The sequence below is a fragment of the Oenanthe melanoleuca genome, chromosome 1 (genome assembly GCF_029582105.1).
Source record: "Oenanthe melanoleuca isolate GR-GAL-2019-014 chromosome 1, OMel1.0, whole genome shotgun sequence".
Classification (NCBI taxonomy): domain Eukaryota; kingdom Metazoa; phylum Chordata; class Aves; order Passeriformes; family Muscicapidae; genus Oenanthe; species Oenanthe melanoleuca.
Window position 1 is genome coordinate 79513809 of NC_079333.1, and position 22117 is coordinate 79535925.

At 39.4% G+C, this 22117-nt stretch overlaps 1 protein-coding gene across 11 annotated transcripts in view; it reads right to left on the reverse strand.

Moving 5' to 3' along the window:
• Positions 1–380: 380 nt before the first annotated feature.
• The window catches only part of JADE3 (jade family PHD finger 3), a 63916-nt gene continuing 42179 nt past the window's right edge, over positions 381–22117 (reverse strand). For all 11 annotated transcript variants that reach the window (XM_056496308.1, XM_056496251.1, XM_056496222.1 and 8 more), the window contains 8 exons: positions 20581–20738; positions 18544–18734; positions 16315–16526; positions 13882–14049; positions 8126–8242; positions 7191–7658; positions 5320–5437; positions 381–3843 (listed from right to left, as the gene is read on the reverse strand). In XM_056496308.1, coding sequence (XP_056352283.1) covers positions 2951–3843; positions 5320–5437; positions 7191–7658; positions 8126–8242; positions 13882–14049; positions 16315–16526; positions 18544–18734; positions 20581–20738 — 2325 coding nt within the window. In that variant the 3' untranslated portion in view covers positions 381–2950. The remainder of the gene's footprint in view (positions 3844–5319; positions 5438–7190; positions 7659–8125; positions 8243–13881; positions 14050–16314; positions 16527–18543; positions 18735–20580; positions 20739–22117) is intronic.

Consider the following 22117-nt stretch of genomic DNA (forward strand, 5'->3'; position numbering starts at 1 on the left):
ACAAGAAGAGGGATCAGACAGAAGGCCTGGCTACGGCTCTTCCTCTATACCTCACTTTGTCCCACCAGGGAAAACCAGCCATACTACAGCATAAGCAAATATATTGAAAAGTGAGGCCAGGGCAGCAAATGGTCTGTTACATTTGCTCAGCTAGGCAGAAGCAAAAGCCAGGCTTGCACTATTTGCTATACACAGCAAATTAGAGCTCAGCGACTCTTTTTTGGGAGGCTGAAGGGGAAGGGTTTTCCTGGATACTTAACTTGTTAAAGTATTGCCAAATCTGCAGAAATAATTTACTCCTGATGGACACAGTACTCACGAGTTTTACAACCTGCCAGACACAGAGGGTAAAGCCCTGAATAAATCACAACAAATGAAAATATTGTTAGCAGTTTCATAATTTAATGAAAAAGTACTTGTAAAAAGGGGACATCTGAAAAAGACCGAGTCCATCTTGGAAAATTGAATATATATATATTTATATATATAAAACAAAATGCAAAAACACAACAAAAAATTGACAAATAAGGTTAAGAGGTAATACTTCAAACAGTTAGCCACCGAACGCACAATAAAAACTAGCAAATGCACTTTGGGGACAATACTTGAGAACTACATAACCAAGGGCTCCTTCATATGTCTATTAAAATCATGTAAAAATTAGCAAAACCATTGCCCAGACTGGAAACAACTAAATTGATAACCCCAGAAGAGCAGAAATGCTGAGTTTTGCTGAAGCACCATTTTCCCTCTCTTCTGTCATATGCTTCCAGCCACAAAATAACATGAACACTCTGCTGACCTCCCAGATAAGTGTTCCCAATAAAAGCTTCATAAAATTTCATGGCCAGTGAGAGAGGATTACTAATAAATATTGAAGGAGAACTAAGAGAATCAGAACCAGAATACAAATGAACAGACATTTGTTTACTTATTCTGAATGACCCATGGCTTAGAACACAAAGCATTTCCCATAAAAATAAAATATGTGGAAACCTAAATTGCTACCGCATATTTACACCAAAAGAAATAATTTTGAAGATACAGCTCTAGAAAGATCAATTACACAAATATACATAAAATCAAGAAAGAAAAAAAAAAAATAATTAAGATGCATGAAGCAAACAGAGCAGATTGGCCAAGTATACTTTTTATGTTATTTCACTACTGAAGAGTCCTCCAGCACCTGACCTGCTTGTCCTATTGCAACTAGAGAGATTTCAAAGTTTAAAACGAATCTGAAAATGTCATTGCCATTTCCCAACTAAAAGCAATAAATTAAATCTATGAAGCGAAATGAGCTGCTGCATATTCAGATCCTGCATAGTCATCTTCATGCTGTGTGGGGAACACCTCTTCGTTTGTAGACAAAGCTGAACCCTCAACAGAGCTGTACAACATGCCCTACACAACCTATGGGTCGTTTCAGCCAGTGATGTGAGGACAGAGGATGCTGTGTGTGTGTGAAATGTACAGCATTTCAGATAAAAACAGTGCAGTCGGTTTGAGGATCAACACAACACCATCTGTAAAACAAGAAGTCGGTTTGGATTCAAACAAAAAATCCCCTGTCTTTGAAACAAACAGAAAGGGTCTCATTGCCTTCTCAAGTCCTCTATCAGTACTGGCTGAAATTTAATCACTATGTAACAACTGCTGATTTTAAAGGACTTACAAAAAATGTGTTAGACTGGGAAACAGCAACTAATCCAGAGGTTGAAAAGCAGCGCAATAAAATAGTAGATTTTCAGCAATTAAAAAAAAAAAACATTTTTAATTAAACCATCATACTCTAAATGATGACTGGCTAAAATTTTACAGACCTAGATGCCAGAAAACTCCTACGCCTGTGTTCAGGCAACTAGGGTTGAAAATTTGCACCTGAAAAAAAAATTCAGCTAAAATTATTTCTAATTCAGCTGACTTTAAAAATACCAGGTAAAAACACCACTGGATATGAAATCTCAGTTTCAAGAGGAACCTGGCATCACCGGTGATTGCCTAAATGTAAGTTTCAAATAGCATTTTTCTTTGAAGTAGTACATCTACTTTTGTAAACACTATCCACAAAATTAGCCATCTGTACTTGTTAGCTGGGTAAAATATTTACAAGTGCATCCCACAACAAGCATCTATGTACAGAGATTAAAAAAAACTGAAGTACTAGAAGTCGTATATTTACAAAATAAGCGAATTATTGAGAAGAGAAACACAACCTTCAGCAAAAGCAGGGAATGGGGGCATGTCTAGAGGTCAGCGAGTTTGGCAGCGCCAGCGGCGCCTGCTTCCGCCCTCCGCAGGGAGCCTGCAAACGCCACGGCAGCTCAAAGCCTCCTGCAGAAGGGGATCGTCACTTAGTAGTCACTTTGGGCTTGATCCAGCAGAGCACATTGGCATGTGCTGGGATATCTGAGCACAAACGCTCCCGGGGGAAACCAGCAGGACTTCTCACGTGTTTAACTTCCTGACACATCCGCGAGTGCACTGCTGGATCTAAGCCATACTGCAGGTGCCCTAACAATGCAGCTTCAGTGTCTCCGTTTGCAGTCTCTTGCAACACATTAGAGCAATGCAAGGACTTCTTTAAAACCTGTCCACCACCACGAGACTGCTTCCACATGAACACGGTGCCTTGCACTTAAGCTGGCAAGGGGGAAGCGGTTTCCTGAATTTTTGCACAATTAACCGCTTTTTGTGCTCTCCCAGATGTTACCCTCTGATAAAACACATTATTTCCACGTGACTTTGTGGATAATTGAGCTAACCTTGCAAAGACTGCAAACCAATTCACAGTTGAGCAAAACTACTCTGATTTCTCTCCCCTCCCCCATCCCCTACTGCAGCTCTTCCTAAATAGGTCCTAGACTATTTTCTGGAACCTTTTGATGCTGAGCTTTGCACTGGTACACTGGAATAGATAAAGGCTGCATTACCCCGTGGGGGCTTCTAATCACCTTTGTACCGAACTGTGAGATATCATATTCTTTTTGTTTCTACTGTGACAGTCTCTTCCAAAGTCCTTACTTGGGCTTTCTCTCTCTGAGCTACTTCGTCTTAACCTCACTTGCTCTTTGTTTTCATCACTTTCTGCTTCAGAGTCACTCAGCTCTAAGTCAGGACAGTACCCATCATTGTCCTGGTACGGAGCACCTTCAAGTGTTTGCTTGCTCCACAAGCGATCTTTTGTTGCAAGTCTCCTTGTTGGCTTTTCACAGCACCGGAGATCTTCCGTGGTCCTCACCAGACTGTTGGTAGCCTCTTTAAAAGACCGGCTGAAATGTTCTATGGTGGATTTTCGGAATCCACTCTGGCTGGCCAAGTGAGCCGTGAGCACGGACTCTTGTTCGTAGGACGTCTGGCTGGAGCTGTCTCTCTGGCTCACATCTCCAGCCCTGCCGATCAGACCATTGGATTTGGACACCAGCCTCGAGTTCTCCTGCTGCACCCGCCCATTTCCGATGGAAGCCTGTCCATGCAAAGCAGCCTGGAGCGCTAAAGGCTTCCCGGATGGCTGGCCCCGGTGAAACTCCATCAGCTGCGTGGGGCCAGAATCCTTGGCCTCACTCCGAGGCTTGCCAATCCCTGCCAGCAACCCGTTACTTCTGCTGTCGTGCTGATACCTGGCATAAGATTTTGCTTTAATTTCAAACGATTCCTTTGACATTGGCATACTCCGCTTGCTGTAAACAGTGCTGTTGTTGTCAGGAGAAAGCGGTCTGTTGCCAGGCTTCAGCGAGTTATTTTTGCAGTCTCCTAATGCTGATTTGGGCATTTTTAACTTCAGGGTGATCCTGGGAGGTGGGTAGAACAGTGTGTTCTCTAGTGCACTTGTCAGGGTATGGCCTACAGGAGAAAGAGGCAAGGAAGCAGAAGAAAAAGGCTTTTTAAAAAAGGGTAATTTCTTTTGTCACCCGTAACAAGTTTATTGTCCATTATGCAGTCACGCAACAGTAAGAAGCATTTGCAAATAATTAGTGTGAAATTATTTTAGGACACAAAGGAGAAGTTGGGATAACCAAACTGTTCCAAATTATCCACTGCTTTGGAATTTAGGTAAGCATTTAAATATTTCCATTAAAAACAACAATGTGCCCTTTTTACAGGGCTTTAAGCCAGTGAATTGAACCAGTTCTGAGATATGACTGAAGTTGTTCCAACAAAGCCATAAAAAAGTTTTGGATGAAGAAAAAACAATGCTTCAAACTGAGTTTCAATTTGGACTTAGTTCAACTCTCTGCTTTATATTATAAAATTCTCTAAGCTTTAAAAGTCTTTTTACCTCAACATATGAGTTTTTTACGGTAATACATCCATACAGCACCCACTGCAAGTATCAAGCTATTATAATAAATACTTGTATTTGTAAAAACATTAAATAAACTTAGTAGACATTTCTAATAAAATGCATTTACATAAAAGCAAGGAGTTTCAGAGTGCCTCTGCTTCCATGAAGTACTAATCTGATCTAAAGCAGCTTAAAAAAAGAAAACACCTTATCAGTACTAACAAACCTATCCATGTTTCAGGGGCAGAGAAAAAAACATGAAGACTTCACCTTGAACTGGTGAAGTATGTATCTTGAAAGACCAGAGAGATCTTAATTTCACACAGAAAAATAGCAGCCCTTCCTATTAAAAAAAAAATCCCATTAACTACACTGGTATGCATACGCTCTTCCTCTTTCCAAATACTGTGTTTCTTATTTTAAAAACTTGCTGTAAATGTGAAGGGCAGAGTGGGGTTTGGCACCTCAGCATTCCTAAACAGTTACTAGTCCCTATTAATAACCAGAGTATTTAAACTCCCTTTGAAGGAAGGAGAGCAACTGCAGATGCCAAGCTAAGAAATCTGCACTGCTCATGATGTGCACAAGGCACATGAGAACAGCAGCAATTCCCATCAGTCACTCTTTACCTTGCCTGAAGGAACCGACTACTGACAGCAAGCAAAAAGTCTTTTCAGCTGGAGAACCAACCAGAGGGGTAGAGCTTCCTGTGGGGAACCAGTGCCATGGACCAGCAACCCAACAATGCAGAAACTTAGAGATCACCCCAGCTCATTTCTGCTATCTGGATGCCACAGTGATAAGCAATAGGCATATACCAGAAACAGCCACAAAATAAAGAAATATTCAAGTCAATATTTTAAGCAATTATAGAGTTGTCTCTCTGTTTCTACTTTGATTGATTATGTACTTGAAGAAAATTCTTAAAAGGCATTTTTATATGTTAAAAGCACTAACCAGGAACATAAAAAGAACATACTGCTTTAGTTTAAATACAGACAGGCTTTATAAATATTTTACATTCATATTATTACCTGCAGCAATTTCCTGATTAATGAGTTGGACTTGCAAGTTGAAGACCTGTTCATGTACTTTACTGTGGGACAATTTCAGTTTCTCTCTCCTGCTTACCATGTAGCAGAGATTTCTTACCTATGGAGGAATAACAGGAGACTTAACAGGCAATAAGAAAATAAATTCAGACATAGTTTAAAAAGTGTATCAACAACAGAATCAAAACATTACATGCAAAATCCCTTGGTAAAATTCTTATGAATATTACTGAATAAACCTAACTATGCATTAAAAAATAAGTTCAACCTTGAGAAGAGAAGGCTCTGGAGAGAGATCTTACTGCTGTTTTTCCTTATATGAAAAGGGATTATAAGAAAGACAGAGAGACCAGAGCCTGTAGTGACAGTAAAAGAGGTAATGTTTTAGAACTGAAGGAGGATAAGTTTACATTGGCCTAAGGAAGACATTGTTAACAGCGAGACACTGCAGCAGGTTGCCCAGAGAAGTTGTGGAGGCCCCATCCCTGAAGTGTTCAAGGCCAGATTGGATGGGGCTTTGAGCAACCTGGTCTCATGGAAGGTGTCCCTGTCCACGGCAGGAGCACTGGAGCTAGATTGTGTTTAAGGTCCCTTCCAACCCAAACCATTCTGATTCAGTTCCACAGAATTCTACTTTTACTACTTGAGTTAATAGCAACATTTCCACCTAAGGCAATAGAATAAGAAAAGACATCAAAAGTTCTTGATAAACACCTAAGAAGTGCTTTTAACACACAGAAACAGCATAGGGGCTGGTTGAAAGGTATCTGCCAAACACACTTTCACCAGCACTCAGCTCCATCTGTTCAGAACTAGAATCTCTTTACCTAGAAACAAAAATCCAAGATTCCCAAATTTATATTTACCCCAAGATACAACAGAGTAGAATATCGAACAAGAAGTTCAGAAACTTGGAGACAGCCATTTCAAATTATGAATTACCTCCACTAAGAGTAAGTATATCAATTTCAACAGAATTTGGTGCAATCCAAACATTTATCAAACAAAAAGCTTGACATGGTCTTTTGAAAAATAAAAACCAACCCACCCCCAAATACCAACCCTCCATCTGAGGCATGTTATGGGTTTTAATTTTTTTCTTAAAGTAAGCTTCCATATGAAAAGCAGTCCTGGAAAAGATCTCAGATTGATTATGATAGATTCAAGACAACAGTTACACTGACAAGTGCAGACCTTGGCTCCAACAATCTCTCTGTATTTTCATGGTGATCTCTCCCCAATATTGTTTCCTCTTTTCTTACAACACTGTTACCTCTCTTCTGCTTTTACTTCCCCTCTCCTCATCACATCTATTTTATTTTATTACTTTTTTTATATTCACTACCTACCTTTAAGCACTTGAAAATCGCAGGCCAACCTAATGAGCAGCCTCCAAGTGGTAACAAGCCTTACTCTTATTTTTTGTTTAGTAAAAGTAACACTTTTTTCTCATTTAATCTGTATCACTTTATTTGACCACTACAGTGGATCAAATAAATTTCTTCACTTTCTAAAACATTTATTCAACTGAAGCTGAAGTCATAGAGTCAATTACCAAATATGTCCATTGTGCATAGAAATAAGCATTTTTAAACACATAAAGGAATAACCCTTAAACAAGTCAGGAAGCACTGCTTTTACACTGGATCTTTCACTGGACTGAGAAGGCAGCTCCTGAAAGTCTCTGCAGCAGGCAGTGCAGCATATCAAAAGACTGGAGTTGAAGTCCTTGCTTTTTTTTATTTTCTAAATTATTATTTTTAAAATCATCTCGCTTTGCTTTCTCACTTTCATCCACAAAGACCTCGCTCACCCGCAAATAGTTTTTCAAAACTTTACAGGTTAATTCTTACCCTCTCTAGGTCCTGCCTTAAATGCATGAACATCCTCATACGAGTATGAATGCTATCTTCTTTTGGCTGCACCAAGCCATTTTCTTCATCCTCCTTGGGAGGAAACAATGGTTTGTTAAAGTTACTTTTTCGCTTTAATTTCCAGTAATTGTAGATGAAGTCTACAGCAAGTTTAGGAAGGCCCAGCTCTGCTGCAACATCCTCCACTTTTACTAGTGAGTAAAACTCTTCTTCCAGCTCTCGGAGTTTTTGGGCTCGTAGGCTCGTTTTCTCACTCTCTGTTTGCTCTGACACACTCTTGGGGTGCTCCTCAACATCAGGCAGGGAATTCTGTTTGTTCTTGCTGTGCTTTAAACAATAAGACTTGAACTTGACCTCATCCCCATCATCCAGGATAGTCTTCATCTCTAAGCTATGCTCAAAGGCACAGGTGACATGAAAGGCAGTGATGCAGCTTTTCACAGAGCACTACAGACAAAATAAAACAAAAAGCCTCAATTACTAACAGAAGCAGCAAAACAGAATAAAAGGACATAATTACCTCAACTACATGAAAATCCATCCCACCAAAACCATTTTCCTACACATTCTTAAAAATATTGATCCCTCTGACATTGGTATTACCCAATATAGTATTTTCTTGTTTGCAAAGAGAATGTTCAGTGGAGGAGTTTTCTGTCCATCTTTCATACATATACTAGTATGTATAGTAGCTCTTAGACACCTCAGCTTTATTCAAAAGGCAGCAACCTAGACTAATTCATAAATCTGTGTCTAGTTAATTAATTTGATAGCAAACATCTATGAAGAGGCAGACAACTATCCCAGCCATCGTCATTGTAAAGCATCTCTGAACACAGGAAGAACAAAATGCAAAACCAAAACTGCCCCTCTGACAGATTCACCCCTGCAATCACTATGGGACAAGAATGTACCTGAATGCAAGCACCAGTTTTCAGTTTGCATAAACTACACACTAGAGCCCATCGACTTGGTGGAATGTGAGACACCTTTGTGATTGGCTCCATCCTTTCTGGGCAAGCAATACTAACCTGCAAAGAAAAAAAGCAATGTAGAAAACAGTTATCAAAGAAAAAAAAACAAAAAACAAAACCCAAGCTCTCCAATTACACCACAAGAAGAAAACTATTCATCTCTCATCCTGCAGGCTCTCCATGTGCTCATACTTCTCAGAAAGGGAGCCCAAAAGATCACACATGCAGACAATAGTGTGGAATACTATCAGTTTAACCTGGTGACTCAAAGTTGCAATTATTCAAAACATAAGAGGCACCTACAGCATGCCCTTGTTATGAACCAGTGTCCTGGTCCCAGCCAGGACAGGGTTAATTTTTGTAGCCAGGAGGGAGCATGGCTAGGACCCAGAGGTTATTCTATACCAGCTCATATCATTTTCTGAGAGTGGGGGGAAGGTCAGGTAAGTGTGGTGTGAAGCCAGTAGTCAGATAGTGCTGGCTCCTTCTGTTACTGACATTGTAGCGCCTACTGTTTGTTTTTCTTTGTTTTTCTTATTTCATTGCTGCTTCCAGTAAATTGTTCTTATCTCAATCCATGACCCTCACCATTTGTGTTTCCAAATCCCCTCTCCAGGCTGCTGCAAGGGAAGGGGAGTGGTACATGGTTTGAAGCGTTTCAGAGGGAACACTAAATTGGGGAACACTATTCCTAAACCACTACCAGTTCAGAGACTGCAGCAAGTGACACTCAAATTCATTTCCATTCCCTTGGTTTCGTTGGGTTTTTTTCCCTCGGAGCTGCTTTCACACATCTAACTTTAAAAGTGCCAAAATACAAGCCCCTCAGAACAAAACAGGAACAAGAACTTTTCCTGAAAAGTTCCTTCCATAAAATTCCTAAATCTGCTACAGTATCTATTTCTGTCAACTCAAGATTTGGGACAGAACCAGATCTATCAGTCAGCAGCCAGGAGAAGCCTTGCTTCTTGCCAGCTCTGCCTCTCCACTGAGTGCTCCTACTGCAAGAGGTAATCTTAATACACTTTTCTAACTATGGACTGTATCCAATATAACTTGAGAAAAAATACAACAAACTTCTCTTATTGCAAAGCAGGATATATTGCCTTGTGCCAGTTTTCACAGACTTAGTCTGGACGAGCAATTTGTCTCTGCTAGACCAAATTACAGGTACTACTAAAAGAAAGGGAAAAACCACAGATATAGACAAATAGCTTTTCCTATTCTTCGTTACATAAACTTCAACTCATCCACTGTGATAGAAGTTTCTCAGTTGCCTGTTGTCTCTACCGGGAAATGAGGACTTTCCTCTATGATTTGGAAACCAAAACAGATATATCTATACCTGTAGGCATCCCTGGGCCACTCCTGACAGGATTTATCCAAGCACAGCAACAAAAACTTGGCCAGCTCTGAATGACTAACATGCAAAACCAGGGCAGTATGAGAATAGCACATGGCAGAAGATTTCAGTGGGATAACTATCCCAGAACATCAGCCTCCAAAAGCTTGGATTTTGACACTTCTACAACACTTTCTGAATTCAGCAGTTGTGTGCCTTGGAGGGCTACCTGGCTGAACCAAAAACACAATGCTGATATTAGCTAGGAAGCTCTCCACACTTTCTAAAAACATTTCATCTGAATAGAGCAGATCTGTATTTCCTGTGATAGGAATATGAGGTTCTTCTCAAAGAATTCAAAGAAAGGAGATTCCTGTGGCACCAGAAGAAAGATGACGACCTAAAAAAGCATTTAAGGACAAGAACTGAACAATTATTTTGTATTTTTAGAAAACTTTAAGAGCATTAATTTACAGTAATTTTCATAGATTAACTCCACAGTAAGAGACACCCAGGAAAATTTGGGTTGTATGAATTAGTTTATCATGATAATGAAACTGGCAACTTTACAAGAGCCAGTAGACAAAGCTGAATTTCCTAGCTTCCCTTTAGGAGTACATCATCAATCACTTGATGCAGATATTAATTTTAAAACCTGTTTAACCCCTTAGGATGAAAAGCTTTGCTTCAGCAGACCTCAGTGAGGTAGACTTACCCAAAGATAGCAGTACTAAGTCACAGTTGCTATGCTCAGAATATTTTTGCTACTCTCTCCTAATTACACATTACTTTAAGGATCATTTAAGTAGGCGGAAAAAACAGCTTTGCAAGAGATTACTCAGTTCAGCATTTCCACATTAGGAAAAAAACAGTTCATGAATTAATGACATAAATTGACTCAAGATAATGTTTGTTACAGTACTTCCCTCTCTGATCTGCCAAGTGCAAGCCCACATCTGGAATACTCTGATGTCAACTGGCTGCATGACAATTCCAAAAGTCTTCATTAGGAAGACACTGAGATGCTTCAGAAGGTTCAGGTTTTAAAGAAGAGCAGTCAGGCAATACATGATGCACTCATGAGACAGATGTCCCTAACAATTTAACCTCTTGTGGCCTTCCTATAAATTGGTGGAAAAGTGACAAGACTGTCCCTAGAATGCCCAAGTAGTTCAACAAAATCATGGTAATGCACTTGGATATCATCACTTGTAAGCTTATTGCTTCCAAAAGGAAAGAGTCTTTCATGAACCTAACTTGACCATGCTCAAAAACAGCTGGTTACAAGTTTCACAGGTATTTCTGAAACAATATTCTACAAAGACTGACTGTTACCACTACACTGAGAGACAAGACTTCCCTTAGAAATTAATGGATAGCATCAATGTGTCAGGTTGTCTACATTCTTTTCAAAAAGAAACCAGAATCTGCAATTACTTTTTTTCTGGAGATTGAGTAGAGTCAGCTTTCCACTGGGCTTCCCAGCAGGAGCTGGGAATTCACATAGACCTTTTCCCTGTCCTTCTCTGTCCCCTTAAATGTTCTCCCTGCTCCTTCCCCAAGGAGACTCATAAGGTCAGGAAACATTTATATTGGAAAAGCTGTTCATTCAGCTTATTATGCTGACTGTTGCTATTACCCCACTTTGTAAAAGCACAAAGAGGCACTTACAGAGTCAGGTACAATTGATTTATACTGGCCTTGTGCCACCTGCGTGTTCCTGCAGAGAGGAGTCAAGGCAAAGCCCATTTGAACTTTGCTGCTCCCGAGGGATCCAGAGAGCAGAGTCCAACCTTTTCAACCCCCAAGAACTCCCATCCCAAGGCAGAAATGACCCATCTGCCGTAATATGTAGCAATCTTCTCCATTTATTCACCTTGCATCAGGTTGCATCTTGACTGCTATATTCTGAAGAAGTTCAAGGAGCCAGAGAGTGAAGATAATGGGTTGCTGAAGCCTATTATCTGCAACTGTTATGCACATGATCAATCTCTCTGCTGTCCTCTGCTTCCCTGCTAACTGTACCACCAACAGCTGCACCAAGTACACAAGGATCTGCATCAGTGGTTGGGAAGGGCAGCCCAGTGACTTGGGCACAGCCACTCACAACACCTGCTCAGTACAGTCAATTTTATCTTTCCTCTGCAGCCAGGGGGGATTATTGCTTTCTGCATCAGCTAACGCTACACTGACTGGCAGAGGACATACCTGTAATAGGTTATCTAAGGCAGAGAAACACCTTGAATTTCAAAACACTCAGTATAGGTTTTCTGGCATCAGTGTTTCCTTTTTGATTTTTTTTTTTTTAATTTAGAACACCTTTTAAAAAAAACATGAAACAGACCACACATTTACACTAAAGTAAAGGCAGAAAGAAAAAAAGGATATAAATCAATGAGTACACCTTGGGAAGTAAAAACCTTCAATCATCCCAATCAGTCAAGGGAGCAAAAAGAAAGCCTTTAAAGCAGCATTAACTTACAAGAAAGGCAGGGAATAAAAAAGATTTTACACAGTGCTAAATGAATCAATGCAGGAGAATACCTGGCACAATTGACTGCAGCAATGCTAAACTACACTTGGTGACTCATGAAGCCTCTTTGAACCTTTTGCCACAAGATACAGACATGTTTATAGCCCATTCCTCCCTGCTTTCTGCTTTGCTCCACTTTGTTAGGGCCATAAGAGGAAATACCAGTGACTTTAAAATTAATGTTTCTTTTAGGGAGTTCCAGCATGCTAGTACCTTGGAAGAAAAAAAGATATCTGAGAAGATACATTCTCCCCTAAATTACCCATCCCTGGGTCTTTAAACTCTATGTCTTTCTTGCTCCCTGCAGAACATAAGGGCACTCCAGATGGGAACTGACCTGCCATTTTAGTAGACATTTACAAAGGATTTTCCTGGCTTCTCTAGTCACTGAATTGTTTTACTAGTGACTACACACAAGTCTGAGAGAACGGATCCAAGAGGTGCAACCTCTTCACTACGCCTGACACGCTTGGCATTGGTGTGGAGAGGAAGAGGTGTCCTGGAATCACTGAATGGGCTGTGGAAACAGCTGGATTCAAGCTTTCCCACCCTGGGTGTCCCCCAGCAGCTTCTCTTAGCTAGAGGGAGATGGGCAGACAGGAAGCCAAGGATGGCTGAGCAGGAAGCACACCACCTCCTTCCCAAACCTTACTCTTCCTCTTCTGCTGATGAGAACAGCAAGGCAACCAGATGCAGAACAGGCCTCTCAAAAAAACCAGTCAGCTCAGAGCCAGGAGAGCTTCCAGCCAAGACACTCCATAAGCATAAGAGAAGAAGTGATTTTTAAAAAATATATTTATTTGCTTTTTCCTCAACTCCTCTCCCCTCAAAGGTGCAAGAGATGACAGAAACTACAAGTAGACCTGAAAGGAAAAGTGCAACTGCAAAGATAATCTCCTTAAGAAGCAGATATATATGCCTGACACAACTAAGAATTACACATTATATCTGGTTTCTAAGTCAAAAAACAAACAAACAAAAAAAATCAAAATCTTAACATCTTCCTCAAAGTTGTGCACACATCAGGCCTGTCTGCACTTGGGAGCATAAGATTAAAAAAATATGTATACTCGATTTCATGGTACTGACAGATCTGGCTACTGTCTCACGTTAAACCACCCACCATAATTGATTTGTGAATCCTACCAGAAACAAAACAAATATTCCAAGTGCAAAATTAAACACAAACTCCATCTACACCTAAGTGAACCTTCTGTTTTACAGAACTACACTGTGATACTAAACTCGATTTAAAATGGAGGAGGAAGTGTAAAACTTCCTTATGAAACTCTCCATATAAGTTATGCACAGAAATATCAAAAAAAGCCTTTACTTATAAGGTATATGTAACATGGAGATAAAAATTCTCATCTCCCCACCATTCAGAAAAATTTTAATTCAAAGAAACTTTAACTACAAATCTCAGCATACAACCTACAGAAATTATGCAGTGCAGGCGACCCTTAAACAAATATAACTCTGAAAAAAGTGGCGGTACTAATTTAAATTACACATGTATCTGAGCACACAAATTCATCAGAAAATATGAGAGACAATGAGGCTGCAGCTGAAAGATACAGCTTATATCAGTCACCCTTTCTAGCAGGTCACAGATACCATAATGACACCAAGAAATGATTGCTGAGTAAATGGAGGTGACAAAGTGACTCATTAATAAATACAAGTTGGACTCTCTCCCAGACCTCACAGGCCTATCAGTATAAAGCCCAGTATTACATCAAAGACCTTAAATCATGAGAATGTAAAAAGGCAGAGGATGGAACAAGAAGGAGAAGGACAGGAGGGAAATTAGGGTTTTACCTCTGGAATCCAAAGAGCACAGCTCACATGTGCCCACTTGGTCCCTGTCCTTGTGGCTTTCATGGCACCTCCTCTTTTGGGACAGAGAAGACACTGAGGATGTATTCCCAGGACACAGGTGCGACACAGCCAGCTCCCTTCAGGTACTTTTAAGATTCCATAGCAAGCCTTGGAGAAAAACAGGTATTGGAATCACTGTGCTGAAATTATTTCACACACAGGCATTCATATTCTATACTTTCTAAAGTCACCTTTTCCTACTGCTAAAAAACCTAATGCTCTAACATACCTCTATTTAGATGTGAATGGATATAAACTGTTTGACTGAAAATAATTTCCTGCAATGTTTGTGGTTACAGTTCTGTGTACTTTTTTTTCTTTAAACATTTATATAATATTGCAACAAATATTACAGCATATACTGTATACAAGTATTTTATGCCTATTTCCCAAATATTGCACTTAACCACATGGAAAATAAGAGATTTCTTAAGTTTTGCTAGGTTTGAGAATTAAAATTAAAAGAGAAAAATAAATAGTTTGATTTCCAATTCAAATTCCTCATGGTTCTTAATGGAACCAAGGTGGATCCTGCTGTACATACACATCCCCACTACCTCCATGAAGCTGATTACATCTGAAATCACCGGCTGCCACTAAAGTCTAATTTCACTCAACCACTCCAATAAAAGTTTTATCAAAAGGGTGGATATCACAGGAAATCTCAGTTTCTAACACTATCTCTGGTAATGCAACATTAAAAGATTCTAAAGAATGGGATCATTAGCTGTAACCATTCTTTCAGATTAAATCTAGTATAAAATTCCCACACTTGCCTTCCCAGCCTTCTGGTTATAAGATCTCAGTATTTAATATTAAACAATATCATAAAACGCTGCATATTTATGTCAGGCTTGTAGGGAGGGGGATTTTCCTGAATTAAATGCAGCAAGACTGACTAACCTAAATGGGTTTTTTTTGATGTGACAACTCCTGCAAAAGCCCAACAGGGGGAGCCGCAATCCAAAATTTACAAGCATTCTTTTCCTCCTCTGTGGCATATTCCCATCAGAATTCTTTCTGTTACTACAGCAGAAGTGATCCAAGATCATATCTAGAGTGCTGGAAATGGACTGAAATTATTTTCTAATTTTAACTGATAAGCAAAGGATGCCTAGACTACTAAAACAGTAATTTCACAATGTGTTTGAGCCAGCATGACAGGGTACCGTGAAAGAGTAATTTTCTCACACTCCTCCTCCCCTCCACCTCCAAACTGTGTGATGACAAACAGACCTGAGGCTACTTGTTGAACCAAAGCTGATCCAGATTAAAAATGAAACAAGTTGTTGTTATAGTTAGGATTATCTCTAGCCCAAACACACTCTCCAGTTTGTTTCAGACAGATCCAGCACAGGGAAGAGTGAGGGGCAAGGAGGCAAACAGACCGTTAACTCAAGCTCAGCTGTCAGTAGACAACCATGAGCCTTTGACTGCAAATCCATCATTACTGTTTAACAGGCACAAGCCAGGACTGAAGCAGGCAGCCCAGCTGCCAGCCATATTCCTGTCACTAGCCACCTTACTGCCAACTCAGGCTCACAGGCTGCTTCAAACAGGGACTCAGGTAAGGAAAGCAGCCGAGCTGGAAGCCAGCCCAATGTGAACAGGGAGATGACAGGTCTTTTTTCAGCCAGATATGTTTTCCAAATATTACTTACAGTCAGTACAAAAATACATTTAAAAAAAGGAGCTTTCTTGGTCTCTCTTCAATTTATATCAAAACTCCCTTCTAGAATAGGATGCACAGAAACTACAGGATTCATATCCCTTTTCTGATTATAAGGATACCTTTACTTGACTATGCTGAGCTCAGGCAGCGTAAAGTCTTGGCTACATCTGAGACATTATAAACATGAGCACCATTCAGAGTGAGACCATGGTTTCTGCAGGTGCGGATGGCTTCTGAAAAAATCACTCTGTTAAAGTGCCTACATGTGGTTCCAGATGGCTAAATTTGAACAGTCTATGTCTGACTAAATAACCAGTCAGTAAAGGAAAAAAAAAAAAAGCTCTGAAAAAAATCATCTTTAGATTTCTCACAAACAGGCAAGCCAGTATTTCCCGTCCTGTTTATCTTCAAAAGCAGATTTAGTAATAGAGGAAAAAATTATTTATAGTCACAGAGGAAATGCATGTCCCAAAAACACTGTACATTCCTGCTTGACTGTAGCTGTCCACTTATTAACTATGCTAGGCCACTTAATCTACTGCAATTGTTAGAGTCCAAAAATTCACCTCAGTATCACACCACCCTTCATATGTAGAAAACCACTAAGTCCTCCACTTAACATTTAATACCTGTTCAAATTCCACACCTGCCTGGGTAAACTTAGACCACAGGATAGTGCAAACACTTCTGCAGGCACTAACCTGATGGACACAAATGTTACACTTGTCACAGAACACCATGTCATTCCCATCTTCACTGTCTGGGGACCGGCACACATCACAGATGACGTCCTCATCATACTCGATCCCCAGCCCCTCCTCAGTCTCGATGGCGTGATTCATGTTCTCATGGCAGTGCCGCTCCAGCACTTCAATCGTCTTTTCCATCGTGTTCTCATCCAGGAGCCCACATCCTACAACAGAAAAAGGGAAGGGCAATTAGAGGACAGTCAGATGCTTCTGACTGAGTCAGAGAAGCAGGAAGAGAAAAAAGTCAACTTCTAGCAACTAATGCAGCAGACACGCATCTAAAACTAAAATTAAAATAGACAACATTTTTCACTCACAGACTAATTATAACATTGTTTTATAAATACAAGCAGAACCACTACTTAAGTAAAAATTTTACACAAACTACAAGGTTGCACCTGGAAGAAACACTGCAGCATAAAAGACAGCAGTTGCTGTAACTGCTGGCTCTTCTTATATAACCCTTCCTGCACCTCTGTTATTTTACAAAACATTAATGAAACCTAAAAATAACACACTGTGTTCTTCTGAAGACTAATGTCCTAGGAAATAAAACTTACCAAGAATACTTCAAATCTTAAAATGATACAGAAGTTGCATCACCCAGTACTTCTAAGTCCATTGTGACGGCATGATCAAAGCATGATGATTATGAAAAGTGCTTTTATTTTTGTGTTTTGTTTTTTTGTTTTTTTTTTTAAATAGTAGATAAATATACTGTTGCAATCCATACTGTCTGTTCACCTGAACATAACACACACTATATATACTCACCACTACTCAAACTTAGCATAAACACTTAAAAAGTATTTGCTATGAGACTGGCCCTCAGCTTGCAGCTTCAGGACATGCCTAAGAAACCCTATAATGCTCACAGCTACAAGACATCTCCAAAATGCATGTCATCAAATTCCTTGCTCAAATGATGTTCACAGCTTACATTTACTCAGGCCTTCAAATGCTGAGATATTCATGTAACATTAATTGTAGAGGCTAGTATTTTAACTAAGGTTATTAATTGTGACTCCTTATTACAACAACAATAAACAACAAATGGAGAGTTAAAGTGTTCTCTCCCATGCCCTAATACTTTCTCATTGCTGAATTAAAAGAATTACTGAATCATTCAGGAAGGAAGGGTCCTACAGTGGGCTTCAGCCTCTGCCCAGTATCCAAGCAGAGTCAATAGGAAATCCAGATAAGGCTGTTGCTCAAGAGATACATGTAGTCATATCTTGAAAATCTCCATGGATGGAGATCTTCCCCCTTGAAAAGCTAACAGCTTTTGTTAACAGCATTTCTTTATGCCTGGGAAGTTATTGTCCTTGCTTCTACTTATATGTGTCTTTTGTCACTGGAGCTCAGTCATGAACTCCCTACTTCACCAAACCAATCGTCTTCTCGTTTGCCTGAATGTATAATTGGAACTTTCCAGTTACTTATGAAGAAACGTGCTGTCCTGATGTCCAGGACCAGAAAAACTACTTCTCCTCCTCACTTCCCTCCAGATCACAGTCACCACTATTTCATGGCTGTCACAGACAATGCTGCCACTGATTATCACTTCTCTACAGGTTCTTCATATTTTATTAACAGCAAATCCAGGAGATGCCAACCTGTCCTTCTAAAGGACCTACAATCACCCATGGAAGAATACTAGCCACACAGGCTATTCCACTACAATTCAGTTATTCCAGTGATAATTCCAATATTATTTTCCATAGCTCACTCCTGCTCATAGACCCCTATACCCACAACTTGCATGGCAAAATAAAGTTTACTTAACTGATCTTGAATGGTCTAACATATGTGAAACTTAATTACTCTGTTGAGAACCCAGCATGCAAGCTCCTCAGAACTCTGAATTTGTAGGTATGTTCCAAGTTCAAGAAATGGAAACATCTGCTTTCCCTACATAAAATCTTTGACTTTTGAAGTCCTAAAATTAATTCCATCTGGGATGGGCTTTTTCTTTCCTGCCTCAGTCTGCAGAAGTTGCAGATTATTTTGGATGGCAAGAAATTTTTAGCCACAACAGGTAAAATATAAAACATTAACAGATCAAGAAAGTAATTACTTTTTTAGCTCCAGCAATCTTTCAGAGACCTTACACAGCAGACTACAACTCAAAAAGCAGACATTAAGTGCAGCTTTTAAAATGAGACCATGTTGTGGAATTACCCATTTCTGTAAGCTCTTCATTTAGCTCCTGGAGCCAAAAGATGTCCATGTCATCCAAGTCATAGCGACACACAGATTCTGCTAGTTCCAAAATATTGATGTAACCTGGCTCTGTGGGTTCTTGGCTGGAACAGTGGATGTATTTCCTGGGTCGTGTATACAGTACTTCTTTTACTTTTTCTGCTACAACCCTGTGAGTGAAAAGACAAAAAAGAAAACCTTAGAGTTTTTTTAGACTCATCCTTGAAAGACATAAAATATTTGCTGTAAGTGCAAAGAAATCTGGGGTTTCACAGATTTTAAACTCACCAGTAAGTATAGTCAGTCTAGGGAGACAGGATTCTGTAAATGTCATTTTTTCACCCAGAATGTTCCAAGGTTTACTACATATACAAAATCCTTTTTAAAATGTAAGCCTGTCCATATGACTTCCATTTAACAAATGCTACTAGTACGACAAAGCAACTGTGACTGAAACCTGGAGAAAATATTATGCACAAAACCAATACAGTCTTTGTCCTATATTTTTCCTAAATATATATAAGGAAATCCTGCCAACCAATCTCTTGAATATACTAGCTTTTTCACAAAAGCTTAATTTATTCTACTGTAGTGTCTCTGTGTGTGCGAAAAATCCTTGCTCTTCATTTGGGATACTCAATTTACCCTTATTTTGTAAATTACACCTTATCCACATTACAAATATATTATTTTTGTTATGCAAGAAATATTCTGATGCCAAGCAAAAACATAAAGAGGAAAAGTCATCCAAAAAGCAAGGGAAAAAAAGATTTGTGTTCTCAACCTTTTAAGTATTTTCAGAGATAAAATCCAGTATTTGATTGGTTTGATTTTGGAATGGAAAGAATAATTTTAACTAGATAAAGTACAATCTTTCTCTGAATTCAATGCAAAAAGCCCTACATGTGGAAGAAAGCCAGAGAGATACAGAATGGAACAGTGCCATGCATGAGCAGCTCTACATGCTTTCTGGACCCTCCACAGGACAAGGAAAAGATAAAAACTCTGGAAAATAAGGCAGCAAAGAAGGAGGCAGCTGTCAAACTGTATCCCATATAATTGTGACTGGACAATGTAGATTATCAATGTTAGCACAAACAGTGTTGTTCTGCCATTCTTCATCCCCCTTCACCCTGCTCATTTTTTCCTCTAATTCCCTTGTGAGCTTTTCTTTTTTCTGGTCCAGCCAAATCTATAGCATTTCTTTTCCTCTAATATAATACTGCTGGTATGAGTTGCAATATACTTATTTTTAATAACTGGGTACTGGCAATAGCCTCAGTGGAAATTGAATTATGCTGGCTCAGCACTTTCACCAGACAATTCATTTATCTTCATCTTGAAGACCATGCTGGCATTAACCTTTCTCTGTTGAAACATGCTTTGTTTCCATCAGGAAGGGCTGCAGGACCACAGTGCTATGTTTCCCTAGTCTAAACACAGTGTAAGAGAACAGAAGATTCTTTATCTATCTCCAGAATCTGAAATCACTGAAATTCTATAATGTTAAGCAGCCAACTGTGGTGACAGAAGGTAGAAAGAGTTAAAACATTGAGAATAACCAAAATTAGATTATATAAACAAATGAGTAATTTTACAAGGTACCAGTGATTACTGCATGCCTAGTGCTCTATATCATCATGCTGTGTAGGGAAACCTTTCAAATAATATGCATAAGATACGGGTTTATTTTTAATTTATTCAACTCCCCACACTCAAATAAAAAACAGCTTTTAATCCAAGCACCATGTGACTGAGGGAAAAAAGATTTTTTGACACTCGCAATGTAGATACTGTAACAGCGTGCAGACAGAATGCGATCCGGACTGAAGTGCCACAAAAATGTTTTCCAAATTGGCACTTGTGTGGTTTAAGAACATGTCTGAAGGCTGCTACGCTGAAGATTTAAACATACCAACAGAGAAAAGCTGACTGCACTTAGACAACCTGGGTTTGAGAGACCATCTTTTTTGAGTTGCCATTTTGTGCACATGATCCACGTCTGATCACCAATACCTGAGAGAAGGCTGTGGAATAGTTTCTGGACTGGCTGGAACCTGAACCCCTTTCTCCCATTCTTGTTTCCACGTGTCTGCAAAGATGTAATACTCATCAGGGTTGACGTGGTGAGAATCTGGGAGTTTCATGGCACTAATGAGATCCTTGCGGAACACCTGCAGCAAACAGAGTGCAAAGATGGATGTGAGAAAGAGCACTGAGTTAAAGAATGTGACAGGTATTTTTCCTACCTACACTGAAACAATACAGATACATTGATAACTTTTTTAGAGTACCAACACAAATCAATTTGAAACTACCCAGATTATTAATTTTTAGTGCATTAGGTACAGTATAAGAAGTTTACACTAATTCAAAACCATGCTGCTGCCCAAAGGCTAACCAGAAGGAAGAAGGATTTTACAGGTAACAGAGAGAAGAGAAAGGACACCTGCATCTGATTCAAGACTCTTCACCATATTTTCAATCAACTTATTACCAGTCTGTACCCTAACTTAGACACAAGGTAGGATATCCTTTTCTTTCACTCAGTTCAGCTACTTTAAACTGTCATATTCATCATGGGCTACAAACAGTTGCCATGGCAAAATTGATGGATAGGCACTTGCTCACTTATTAAAACCACTTCAAGTTTTATTGGTTAGGATCTCTGAGATCGAAGATGAACAGCTGCCATTACTGGAACACAAGACCTCTGTTGCTCTGTGTCTAAGCAGTGATGGACAAAACCCAGCTTCAGCATCTTTTAGCAAACCTATACAATGAAACACCACCCTCATACAAAGCAAACCATAGTGGCCAATCTCCAGACATAATGCTTGGCTCCAGAGAGTTAAGTTTTTACAAGCATGTAAACATGATCTACAGACATCTCAAACCTTACTTAATGCCAGTATCTGTCAATTACAGGTGTGTACAATTTAAATAAAGGGCATATGTATCCTCTGTGGGTTTTTTCCTCCACTGCTACACTGCACCAGCTTAATGTTCAGTAAAGCAAAACAGAGACTGTGACTTGGTTTTAGGGAGACATTGCAACTAATTAGCTGTATTATTGTAATGAGATATCAAATCCTCAAAGGGCAATAAAATGAAATGGAAAATATCTCTGCAATAAGTTGTGACAGGTTGAATTCTCTTCTTACTAATTCAGTTTTATAACCCGAAAAGTAATAAACTATTGCAGATCCCAATATCTTCATGCATCCTTTTCAATTTGACAGTACCAGACCAGTTTATGCCTACTGCAAAAAATCTCAGCTGTTCTTGGAAATCATCAAGTAAACATTATTAAAAAAATCTCTGTGCTAAAAAGGTATTGAAATAGCTGCTGGTAACCTGGAACATCATCATTACTTCATTATAGTGTACAACTGCATCTCATACAGACAGCCAGGAGACCAAGCTGACCGAGGATACTCAAACCCACAGATTCAAGGGTCTTGATTTTGCTATTAATGTGTTATCTGCCTTGGTTCAGAACATACTGTTCACTGCTGCCTTCTGAATAAAAATCCTCAGGTACCTAACAGGC